The 12,160-nt window shown below is 45.7% G+C and overlaps 1 protein-coding gene across 13 annotated transcripts in view; it reads left to right on the top strand.

Annotated features, from left to right (window-relative positions):
* tcf7l2 (transcription factor 7 like 2) overlaps positions 1-12,160 on the top strand; it is an 85,961-nt gene that overhangs the window by 59,402 nt on the left and 14,399 nt on the right. For 11 of the 13 annotated variants that reach the window (XM_079577855.1, XM_079577847.1, XM_079577853.1 and 8 more), the window contains 2 exons: positions 8,642-8,774; positions 11,946-12,048. In XM_079577855.1, the coding sequence (XP_079433981.1) occupies positions 8,642-8,774; positions 11,946-12,048 (236 nt within the window). Of the gene's footprint in view, positions 1-1,901; positions 2,868-8,641; positions 8,775-11,945; positions 12,049-12,160 lie in introns of those variants that run through there. The other 2 variants (XM_079577857.1, XM_079577858.1) reach the window with 2 other exon arrangements.

The raw sequence follows: 12,160 nt of genomic DNA, 5'->3' as shown, positions 1-12,160 counted from the left end.
AGTCTGCTTGAAGTCTGTGCACTACGGAGAGTGCCAGCATGCTTGTTTTAACCAGGAACCGAGAAGCATCCCAAATACAGCTCTTTTAAATGGTAAGGCTTTTTTTTTATTTTATCCTTGTTATTTTTGCTTGGTTTGTAAATTCTTCCCGCCCGCGTGCTTGTTTTACCGAAAATATCCCGGCATTTATTTGTGCACCTTTTTTTTTTTTTTTTTTTGCTGCTGCTGCTCCATTTGGGCAATTTATAACACTTATGTGGCTAAGTGACACATTGACAATTTGGATAATGAAAGGCGCCGTTTGATTGTTTTGTCCTGACAAGCCTGACAGGGCTCCATTATCGAGAGGCACGGAGATAAACGCCGGTAGAGTTTATTCCCACTAAAAAAAAAAAAAAAAAACCACTCAATAAGTTGATTTGCAGATTTGATTGTTATTTACAGTGATTTTTTTTAAATATTAAATCAGCTTGTAAATGTGGCACTGAATGGGATTTTTTCTTCTTCTTCTTTTAAACACGTGTTCTTGTGTTTCTATTTGGTATTCATTTATAATATATTTTACAATTTTTATTGAAATATTTGGAGTGAGTTTTTCTTTTTCCTCACATTTTTGAAATCCCATTTGAATATTATTATTGCAGTTTTTTTTCTTCTCATTTTTTTTCTCTCCTTTTGGCTTTCCACTTTTTTTTTCTTTCTTTATCTCTCTGTTTTTTTTTTTTATCGCGTGTTGTTGATGCTATTGTCACGCCTGTGATTGGGAGCTGTCCATCACTCGCCGCGGGACGGGGCAGTTTACTCGGCGAAAGTGCTCCCGGGACAAAAGGAGGTGGCAGGAGCATGGCGGGACGGCTGAATAGAGGGTGGGCAGCCAATTAGCCGCCGCCTTGTCGGGGACCCGCTTGCTATTGTCCCAAACTGTGTAAAGGACATTCCCCGGGCTTTTGTTTTGCTCCGAGGGCCTCAGGATCCTGCTTTACAGGCCGGGGGCCGCTGGAACCACTCGCGCTCGGGGGAAAAAATAACTTCTTTTTCCCCCCAAATAATCCACGCATTTTTTTTCTCCCCCCTCCACAAATATGTTTTACGCCTAATTACTTTTCATTATTTCCCGGCGCCGCTGTACCTAATCGGATTTTACATAAAACACGTGTTACCGGGGCCGAGGTGCGCGTAATTTATTCCATAAATATTTAATTTGTCATGGTCATTAGTCAGGTTTAGGTAGTTAGAGGTTATGAGAGATAATTTAAGGATGACAAGTCCAGTTAATTAGACGATATAAGGAATCCAAGTGACGAGCCACAGTGGAAAATGTCCAATCTGGTGTCAAGATTTTTATTGACCATGATTTCGAGTCATTTTTAATGAGACAAGAAAATGACATTAAATTAAATGATGATATATTATTAATGATGCGTTCCTCATTATTATTACAATCTCAAAATGTTAAATTGATATTGATTGGTGTTTATTTGGCTTGAATTTTCAGTGTGAAATATCGGTATTAAAAAAAAGTTTCACTGATGTGGTAAAAATATCTGTGTAAATTCGAGCATGTATCTTCTCTGTGCTCGTGTGTGAAAAAAGCTGCCTCTAAGAGTCACACCACAAGAGTCTGAAGGAATTCACCTCCGTCTTTTATAAAATCACGGCCAGGAGAGCTCTCGAATTTGCTTTTTGTCTTTTATCTAAAAAAGGAAGTGTTGACCACGTGAATCTCAGCGTTTGACTTTCTGACAAAGGCGAGACTTGAAGAGAGCTGGTCCTGAGAGGAGGGAGCTGCTCTAGGCCCTGTTCACATGAACCTTGAATGGAGCTGTGTGTGTAGGATTCTTCTGCGAGCTATTGTTTAGAAAGAGGAATGGAGTAAAAAAAAAAAAAAAAAAACTCCAAAGGATGGCGACAAGAGGTGCCACGTCCGTGTCAGAGCGAGACTTTCTCTCCCCCCGGAACAAAAAGTCTATGAGGAGCGGACTGTCACACTGACTGTTGGCCACACTTTGCTGAGCCTGCCCTCCCTTTGTGGATGTTGTTGTGTCTTGTTCCTTTTTTCCCGTTTTCCTCCAGATCTCTCTCTCCCTCTCCATGCTGCTCTCTCCTCTTTGTCTCCTTTACCTTGTAGCCAAAGCTTTTCAAGCTGCCAGTTCTTCTCTGGGCATCCTGGAGGCACAGCCGAGCCCACACACATACACACTCTTAAGAAAGGCATACACAGCCCCGACGTACAGCTGGGATTTGGGTAATATTTCACCTTTTTTTTTTTTCTTCCTCCTCTGTCTGTTTGTGAGCATATATTTTTTTCCGCAGTATTGCTAGTGGGAAGCAGTACTGAGAAGGCGGCACACTGCAATAATTTTTCCTTCTGCCCGGCGCATCCTTCTTGTGTATACGCCTTGTCACCGGCTTCACAACTTTTGACTAGTGCAGGGAAGCGGAGGATATATGGCTGCCCTCCGCCAAGTGGGATTTTTTTGAAGAATGGGTGGGAGGGGAGCACAGGCGCCGCGGTAGTAGTGGCGGTGACTTGCGTGAGGATACTACTACTACTACTACGACTAGGCCTCAACCCAGAGTTCAAGGGGACAACAATGGCGGCTCGAGCGGGCTGAAGACACATGACCCAAGGAAGCTGGCGGGAAGACACGAAGCACGGAGCAGCACACCGAGGAGGGGTCGTCATGTATCCGCGGGACGGTGGTGCCTCCTCAGTCGGGACAGAGGAGCAGGCGCTGCAGGGGGAGGAGGAGGGAGTGGAGGAGGCGCTGGAGGAGAGCGAGGGGGCCAAAGCCGCGCTCGGGATGGGCCCCGGGCTGTCGCTGCTGCAGCAGGTGGGATGCTGGCACCTCAATCTGGGCAGCTGGGTGAGTAATGCAACTAAAGTTGAGCTGAAAGGGGGAAGAAAGGCCCCTTTGGAGATGGGCAGGTCGGACTGAGGTGGAAACAGGGGCAGGGCTGAACGGAGGAGTGGTCAGTGTGACAACAGTTCCTTTAAAGGTGCCATGCTACTGTTTTGATGACTTTGGGTTCACCGTTTATAGACATATGATCATGACAAGTTTCATAATAAGTTTCAAACGTGTCGCAGTTTGGACTTGTGTTTCTTTTGCTGTTCTTTCGTGCAATAAAGTGGCAATGGTTGCAGACAGGAAACGTTAAGACATTGTATTCATGGTTGTTATTTGTTGTATTTCCCTCACTTCTCAAGCCTCTCTGTAGCAGAAGCTTGTGAACTTGTGGCCTGGAGAAACCGCGTTCAGCCGGTGCTTATGGAGCAGCTTCCTATAGAATTGGCATAGTTTTTTGTATTTTTTTTTTTCCTCCCATTGAAAGCACTTGTTTACTGTTTGCTGGATGACTTTGGCGTTTGTTTTTGTAGTACATTTGAGCCGATGCCCTGAGCTGGATTTGCGCTGTTGTTGTAAAGCATTACGTAAGTTGCTCTGCTCTCAAATCTAATTGGAATCTTTGAAATCTCCTCTAAAGGCGCCACTAAATTAAGTTGTGAAAGGGGCATTTTCTCTCTTGAGGTGATTTCTTTTTTTTATTTCTCTTTTTTATTAAAAACCTTATTTGATCAAAACTCATGCAAAACCATGACATGTAAAATAAGATTTTCAATAACCTCGCGCATTAACATATCCCTTTGTCAATGTTGCCACCCAATTCAAATTCTTAATTGCCTTGGCTTTCAACTCGAATTCTGAGGGGCTGATTGCATTTCAAAAGGCAGAATTCACGTGCGGCTCTTAACACCGCGATACAATATCACCTCTTAGAGAAAGCCCCCTTTAACTCAGGTAGGAGCGCTCAAGAGCCTGTTTACACTGAAAAGAGCAAGGCGAGGGCGGGGAGAGGAAAGGGGAAAAAAAAAAAAAAAGAGAGAAGAAGGAAGAAGCCTTCAACGCGCGTCTAAACCGAACGAGCCGATTTACAGAATACAACAGCCCTCACCAAACACCACTTCATATTTAAGCTATTTGTGCCGCACTTTTATTTACCCCTGACATGTCCTTTCTGCCATTCCATTTGATGTGCCGACTATCAAAGATGGGGAAGCTGGAAATAAGTGGTGACGGAGCGACTTGAGCGTATGGGGGGGGGGGTTTGGAGGAGGAAGGGGAGGCAAAGGCGCTGGCCCACATAATATTTTTGTTCGACGCTGTGATCAAGCAGTCGGCGTGTCACTGCAGCAAAGTGAATAGATTAACTTTTAAATATGGCGGGGTCTCGGGAGCCCCCACCACCCCCCCACACTCAGCGCCCTCTGAGACGCATCTTCAGTGCGAGAGGAAAAAAAAAACGATCAACACCTCCCAACATCTGATTCCACCATCTCCCCCAACCCCTTATTTTTTAGTACAATTCCCAGGTTCTCCATATTGTGGAGCCATTTCTCTTCATTAACCGGAAAAAAAGAGTATCATTGATCAGCGGGGTTTGATGAGGCTTTCATTTGTGGGGTTGCGTTTTGATCTCATTTGCATTAAGTTCTTCCTTCTTGCTTGAACTTGATCTTTAGCCGAAAGGGGGCACTCCATGTCTAAACTCTGCCCCGATGATTCAGTGAATAGCAGCACACTTTGTACTTTGTTTTGTTGTAATCAAATACACACAATAAAAAACACACCCATCAGCAGCCGGTCTCCCCCGTTTGCTCCCGTCCATATACGCAACTCCTTGGACTTTTGCCACTTGCACGTTCAGGGAGAGGCTCTGGCAACGTTTTCTGCTTGCTTTGGAATTCAGAGGCCTGCGAGGAGCCCGATCCATCACTCCACTGTCATCTCAGTGTGTGTGTGTGTGTGTGTGTGTGTTTCCTACCCCTGCCTCCTCCCCGTCCCATCCTCCTGCCCCGGCCTCAGCGCAGCTCATTAGCGCCCCGCGAGCTGTTGTGACAACTCATCATATCATGACATAAAGCAGAAAGCGGTCCGAACCCCCCCCCCCCTGGGCCTACGGGGTCAGCACCTTCACATTTAGGCCTCAAATTGGCCCTGCGAGGTGCCACCAGGCGGAAATGCAAGGCCAACAGCTTTTTCCTGTCCGGCCTCTAACCCCCCCCCTACCCTCTTACCACCACTGCGCCCCCTCCCTCCCTCCCTCCTAAGCCTGGCGTGGAGCCCCCGTCTATTCTTTGTGTGCCTCTGTCCCGCTGTCACTGTGTCCAAGCCCCTTTCCTCCTGAAAGGTCCAAATTGAGCTTATTCAGTTGTCCGAAAACTCTCAAGGCACCTTTTAGGGGAGTGTGGACTGTACACTTTACTGGCTCGAGCTTAGAAAGTTGGCAACATTTTTTTTTTTCACCGAATACCACCCCAAAATGAGTGTTTCTCCAACTTCTACTCTGACGGCAGTAACAAACCACTCCAGCACTCCCATCGACTGGCAAATAGACATTTAGGGCTTTGTTTACAGTAGCATCAGCTCTCAAAGCTATGGCTGGGCTGCCTGATTTTGGGTGGAAAAAACTGCTGTTAGAGAAAATCAGTCCAGGCCAGGGTGCATATTTAACATGTCCTGGAGCATTGATATTTGAGGCTTGATAAGACCACTTGGAGACAGGATATGCTGTTGTTTTGCAGAGAGTATTTTGCTCCCTATTGTCTAAGTACTGCTTTTCTTTGAGATTTGAAACCACTGTGCAACGCTGAGCCTTTCTAAACAGTGCAGAAGAGTGTGATATACAAAACGTGCTGTATGGGTAGATTTAGTAAAGCTATGTCCAAATGAACACGTCTCGATAATTGCTATTTCTGGCCATTCTGTCACCGCTGTGAAAAAAAAAACAGCTGCATTCAGTGGCTTTGTTCTGGTTTTGGCTTAAACTGTAAGAACAAAAGTGCTGACAAATGAGCCGTGGCATTATCAATAAAAAGGCAATGTCCACAGAAAGCCCGCCCGCGTTTTATTCTTTTCCTTTCCACTTGACTTCACAACGCCGGCCTCAGCAGCAGCCTCCCTATGTGTCCTGTGTTCATTGAGGCCTCAACTCGAGTTTCCCTTTTTTCGCTCATCACAGCTTTAAAAGACGCGCGGACTACAGAGGCCCGTTTGTTGTGTTTATTATCTGCTGTAATGTAATGATTGAGGTGGTGGGAGAGATGCGAGCCAGCGGGGGTTGTCCTGGGCAGGAAATGTGCGTGCATTTTTTTCTTTTTCTTCTTCTAGTCCCCTGGCTTTTGTCATCAGAAAAAAGGGGGGAGTGTTGAAGCCACCCACGTCGCTCGCTTTTGTTTCTCCGTGGGCACTGTAGTGAGCTCGAGCGCCCAGCGGTCATCCTGTCTGCGCCTGCCCATGGTGTGGTCTCGCCGTGGCCTGCTGATGCTTCCTCATGGGCTTCAGTCACATGTTTCCCTGTTGTGGACGCCATTTTACCTGGGATATGTCTCATCCTGGAAGTTTCTATCATAGTAGAGATTTAAATATCAGTGCAGTCGACGATACTCATATCTCCACAGTGATTCTTCTTTGGACCGCTTGTTCTGAAATCATCATCAATCAATCATTTTTAAAGGCCAAAACCTAAAGATAAACAATGGGTCACAAACAGGTTTACTTGGTCTAGTCCCAAGCCTAGACAAAAAGTTCAGGAAAGTCTTCTTGTCTTCCTTGATTTAAAGGTTTGTCATTGCCCTAGCATAGCTCACATTTCTACATGTATATAAGCCACTGTGGGGTCTCTTAACTTGCCTAACCTATAGCTTGTCCCTCGCCTGTTGCCATTGGCCTCAGTCTGGCCTCTTCACCGGTCGCCCAGAAGTGACTATGATGTAAATGCATTGGCTTCTGGCTGCCCCCCCCCTTCCCTTCCCGTCCCGTCCCGTCTCCCCGGCCCTTTATAACACTCTCCGTCTAAATGTGCACTCATTGGAAGGGCATTTTGAACTGCCTTCTCAATGGCCTGGATCAGCTGGACAAAAGCCCCTTATTTAAATGACCACTGCGGGCTTTTCAGCGGGCCAAAGAGCGATGAAGAATTGACAACATTCTTTCACATCATTACCCGAGGGAGGAGCGGCGGAGGGAGGTGAAGATAGGGCACTAGATAGGGTTATACAGAGTCAACTCTTAAACCACATTGTTGTTGTTTTTTTTACATACAGATGCTTTATTATTTTTCAACATCACGAGAGAGGCATCTTGGTTTCTTCGTACCGAATCCTGCTCCAACCACCCCCCCCCTCTTTTGCCTCGACGCACACTCTCTCTTCTCCTCAGCCTTTTCAGCTCAGGGCTCTGAATGAGTCCCAAGAGTCCCAGTGCCTCCCTGGAGTTCTGCTGGGGTTCATTAATCTTTCATTGGGACCATGGCAATAGGGAATGCCCCCCCCCCCCCCCCCCCCACCACCACCACAACCCCCTCACTCCGCTCCTCTCTCCTCCTACTCCATCCTCACAGAATGTCGTCCTGCTTAAGCCAAAAGAGCAAAGACGTCTTGAACGGCGGATTGGTGTGTTAGGCTCTCACACGGGCCTTGTATTAAGTAAATCATTACGCCTCTAGTTCGGGCCCCACGTTTGTCTAAAAAGTCGCCCTTGGGTTTGCTAGATTTTGTTTTTTTTTTCCCTCAGCATTTGTATTGTCAATGAGCATCATGCAAACCAGGCCCCCGCTGCTCCCCTGCCAACATCTAGTCTTATTAGCGTTTTTCAAAGTCTGGTGCCACCGAGGAGCTTTTTTTTTTCTCTCTTCTTCTTCTTCTTCTTCTTCTTCTCCTCCATATCTTTGCATGGGTTTAGAGTCACTAATGAGGATGTGTGGCCTATGAGCTCGACGCGTACACGCTCGCTCCTGAAAGCGTCGCCCATGTTATGATAAGCCTGATTAGTGCTGCTTCTTTGACTGCTAAGGGCTAGGATAAGGAGCTTCTGCAGCCACTAGCCTAGCTCTAATCTGGTTATCTTCGTGTTTGGGGAGGAGGGGGTTCAGTGTGTGTATTCTGTCCCGGGCTGTTTTCTCTTTTTTTCTTTTTTTTTTTCTTCTTGAGGGCCCCCAAAGGCAAGCTCCCACTGTAATCTTTTTGGTAATTGAAAAAAAAAAAAAAAAAGAGAGAGAGAGAGAAGCGAGGGTCTGCGTGTGCCACTTAGCAGCACAAAAAGAAGATTACATAGCTAAAACTAATTTGGCAAAAATGCAGAAATGGATTTTTAGCTCCGCCTCCTACTCTCGCTAACCCTTTTTTAATACAATGCACCCCTAACCCGCCATGAACCGTGGGGGCCCCCCGGGGAGGATAGACGCGGGAGGAAGAGCGGGTGGAGTGAACTGGAGCTGCTAATGACTGCAGATTTACACGCGCTGGCTTGATTTTTTTCCGTGGTTTACAGATGATCGATTACTTGCTGCAAACCGCGGTTAAGAGCCGCTTCATCTCACTTCTGGGCCTCAAATGTGAACTGGCAAACGCCCCCAGAGCCTCTTAGATTGTATTACCGAATTCCACGGTGACACCACAAGTAGTGTTTTTAATTACAAACCGCGCTATTTTCACCGCGGCTTCTCCTCGTGGTTTGGCACCTCTCGGAGAAGCGAAAGAATTTGAGAGCGCCGTTCTTCCTTCAGACCCGGTTGTAAAACGCTGCTAAACGCAAATATTGACACTCTGGTCTTGTTTTTTTTGTCTTCTTTGTTTCAGTCGAATAAAGTTCCTGTGGTACAGCACCCTCACCATGTGCACCCGCTCACGCCTCTGATCACCTACAGCAATGAGCACTTCACGCCAGGGAACCCCCCACCCCACCTACAGACAGACGTGGATCCCAAAACAGGTATGTGGCCCACGATGTATCTGTGATGTCCAGCTCATGAAGCATTACCAGTAGGAAACTTAAACAGTATAACGAAAATCTGACTCAGGGGTTCTTTCTGCCTGTCACAATAACAAATTTGAAGTTTGATATATTGAGGCAGGAAAGTATCGCGATAAACGATATTATTGACTCTAGCGATACTAGATAGACTAATATACCACACAAGCTTCAATAAACATGAAATATAATGTAACTTCATTTGCTTCAGTTAGAAATCAAAGTTTTGTGAAGTAAACATTGGGATGGAACGCTAATACATTTACAGACGATAAATATCGAGCCCACAAATGTATCGTTTATCTGTTATTTATTGAACGATAAGTCGATATAGTAATTATCATGACAGCCCTATGAGCAACAAAGTCCTTGTAATCTCATCAATAAAACCTTTATCTCAAGAAGTTACGATCTAACCCTCTCACAGTGCCACAGTACCACCAGATCTAAACGTGGCACAGGTCAAAACAAGAGCTGGACCAGTTCCAGACGACTTATTGTTCAATAAATAACAGATAAACGATATATGTTGAGGCTATTTCATGTTTATTGCAGCTTGTGTGGTATTTTAGGACATGATTATGCACTGTTAGAGCAAAGGTTTACCTTCATTTTTATGCCTCAGAGTTGACAGTGTCCAGTATCGTTAGAGTCAATAATATCGTTTATCGCGATACTTTCCTGTCTCAATACATCGAACTTCAAATTTGTTATCGTGACAGGCCGAACCAAGACCGAAGCTGATAGATACTGTAGATCTCAGAATCATCACCAGTGCTTCCTGTGTAATCTTGCAGTCAAAACAATACGCTAAACACGAGCTGCACAGACACACTTCAGCGAGAGTGGTCTGCAGTGTAAGAGCTGGTCCAGATTCTTCTCATTATTAATGTCATCATTTTGGTATTTGAGGTTTTCGCCAATAACAACCTGAAGAGTCTCTTTTCAAACCCAACATGAAGCGTGGAATTCAGCGTGTGACCTCAGCATCTCATGACCGCGACGCTTCCTGCCAAGATCTTATCAGACTGGATCTTCTTTCATTGTTAAATACCCGATGAACTCAGCAAAGCGTCTCATCATCCAAATAATGACAAGTCGATTATTTTCCCATCGGCTACTAGACTCTTCAAACTCCCTTCCTTTGCTTTAGCGCTGTCTGTCGCCTAACTGAATATAATGCGGTGATGTGCAAGAGAGGAGAGTGCTCTGCCAGCTATTGTTATGAATGAAACAAAACGGTAACTCCAGGTAGTGTTTAGCAAGAAAACGACATTATCACACGATTAAAAGCTAAGGATAAAAGTCCGTTTAGCCGAGCACGGGCCCGTTAACCCATTTAACCCATCGAGTCTGGTTAATGCATCTACAGTGGCCCGAGTAATTCCACGCTTTTCATTTGTCTCTGGTGGGTTTGACTGTGTTTTAGGTAATAATGTTCTTCTATTATGATGGCCCCGTACAAAGGGGGAATAAAGTGGCAGCTGCTGTTTAATGTAGTGCCTAATGCGAGCGGCTTAATTGGGCTCAGTGTTTAATTAATTAATGAGCTGTATTAGGTCTCGTGCGCTGGGTGGCGATGGGATAATGTTCTGCAGAGTTGGCTTTTAATACACTTTTCCTTTTGTTCCTCGCACAAGTCACGTTTTCATTTCAGCCCGTAGCCTTTAGCTGTTGGATTACTTTGATGCAATAGGACGTTCTTAAATCGATTTATCAAACGATTGTGATCTTGAAGCATCATCCAGCCCATGATTTATCGATGACCCTGGTAATGAGTGTGGAGTTTACTTATTATTACAAAGCAGGTGTAACAAATTCACGTTCCAGTGGTTGATATATATGGCCTTACACTCCATCCACCTTGCCGCAAAAACGCACCAAAATATCAACATCAGCGCAGACAAGCCGAGCGTCACCGGCATCGAAAGTCCCTCTTGTAGTATCTCTGGCTCTTTTAGGTGCACACACTTCCCCGCTGCGTTCCTTTTGCACATTTTGCCAGTCCCAAGTTTGTCACGGGGAAAAGAAAAGTTCTTTTTCACACGTAGACCTTTTCGAGACATCTATCGGGAGCCGTCTCGCCGATGCCGTTCCCGCGCCTGTCAGCTGCCACCGTAAAAAAAAAAAGGCAAAGGCAAACACGGTGGACGCTGTGATTGCTCGGCGGTGCCCTCGACTGGAGCTGTCCTCAAATTGGACGTCTCTGTCGCTGTTTACCTGTGGGGGGAAATTGGCAAACGCTAAGCCTCTGCTGGGTGTTTTTTCTGCTGAATCAGAGCAGCCGATGAGCTTATATCACATGTGTGCGTGTGTGCCATGCCACCTGCCGCATCTGGGCTGTCTCTGACTACGACAGGGAAGACTATAGTTTTCAAATAAGGCTGGCACGTGTAGTCAGTTAAGACTTGTGACTATAGACTGACTAAAATGACGGCACAGGGAATTCTTCCTTTTTCTCATACAATTTTTGTAGCATATAAACGCTACTCAAGGCCTTTGTTAATCTGTCATTTTTAGATGAGTTGAACGTTATCATAGAAACCACCATAACAAACATTGTCCATAGATTGACATAAGGTAAAACAATCAAAAACAGTAGAGTAAAGCAACTGCTGGTAACATAGTAGTTTATAAAATAGAAAAGCTTGCGTCTCTGAATCTAACTGTCAAAATACTCATGCATTACGCTTTATATTGCCATGACTTTACTCATGAAAAGTTAGATTAATTGTCTGTCTATTCCCACACAGAGCCATTAGCTCCAATCTACGATCCCATTCAAGGCCGAGCGTTTTGTCGCTTTCCGTTATTACCTTGATTTAGTTGAGACAAACATGACAGGGATTGCGTCGGTGTTTTCCTCCATTCACCTCCAGCTTCACATTGTCTGGTTCCCTTTGATCCGAGCGTGTGATTTGTGTACACACACCAGCAGCGTAGGCCTTCCTTCCTCACCACCACCGCCACCACCTCCTCCGCCTCCTGTGATGTCTGCCCCGTTCCACATGTGAGACTCTCTCCACAAAGGGCCGATCCCGGTGCTGACAAAGATTTGGTTTTCTCTTTTTCTCCCTCTGTCATCATCCTGTCTGTCCACCTCCACTCCGCCGTCTGTCGCCGGTTTCACAGGGATCCCGAGGCCTCCGCATCCTCCAGATATATCTCCTTATTACCCGCTGTCGCCTGGCACCGTCGGCCAAATCCCCCATCCGCTGGGCTGGTTAGTACCACAGTAAGTGAAACCTTTTATTACTCTCTTCTCACACAACATTAACGGTGTCATCACTGTGGGGTATTATCGATTTGTGTTTACATTCTGTTGTCTTGGTGGCTTGGCATCTAAA

Source organism: Gobius niger (genome assembly GCF_951799975.1).
Source record: "Gobius niger genome assembly, chromosome: 19".
Lineage (NCBI taxonomy): Eukaryota > Metazoa > Chordata > Actinopteri > Gobiiformes > Gobiidae > Gobius > Gobius niger.
This window is presented reverse-complemented; position numbering and strand designations above follow the sequence as displayed.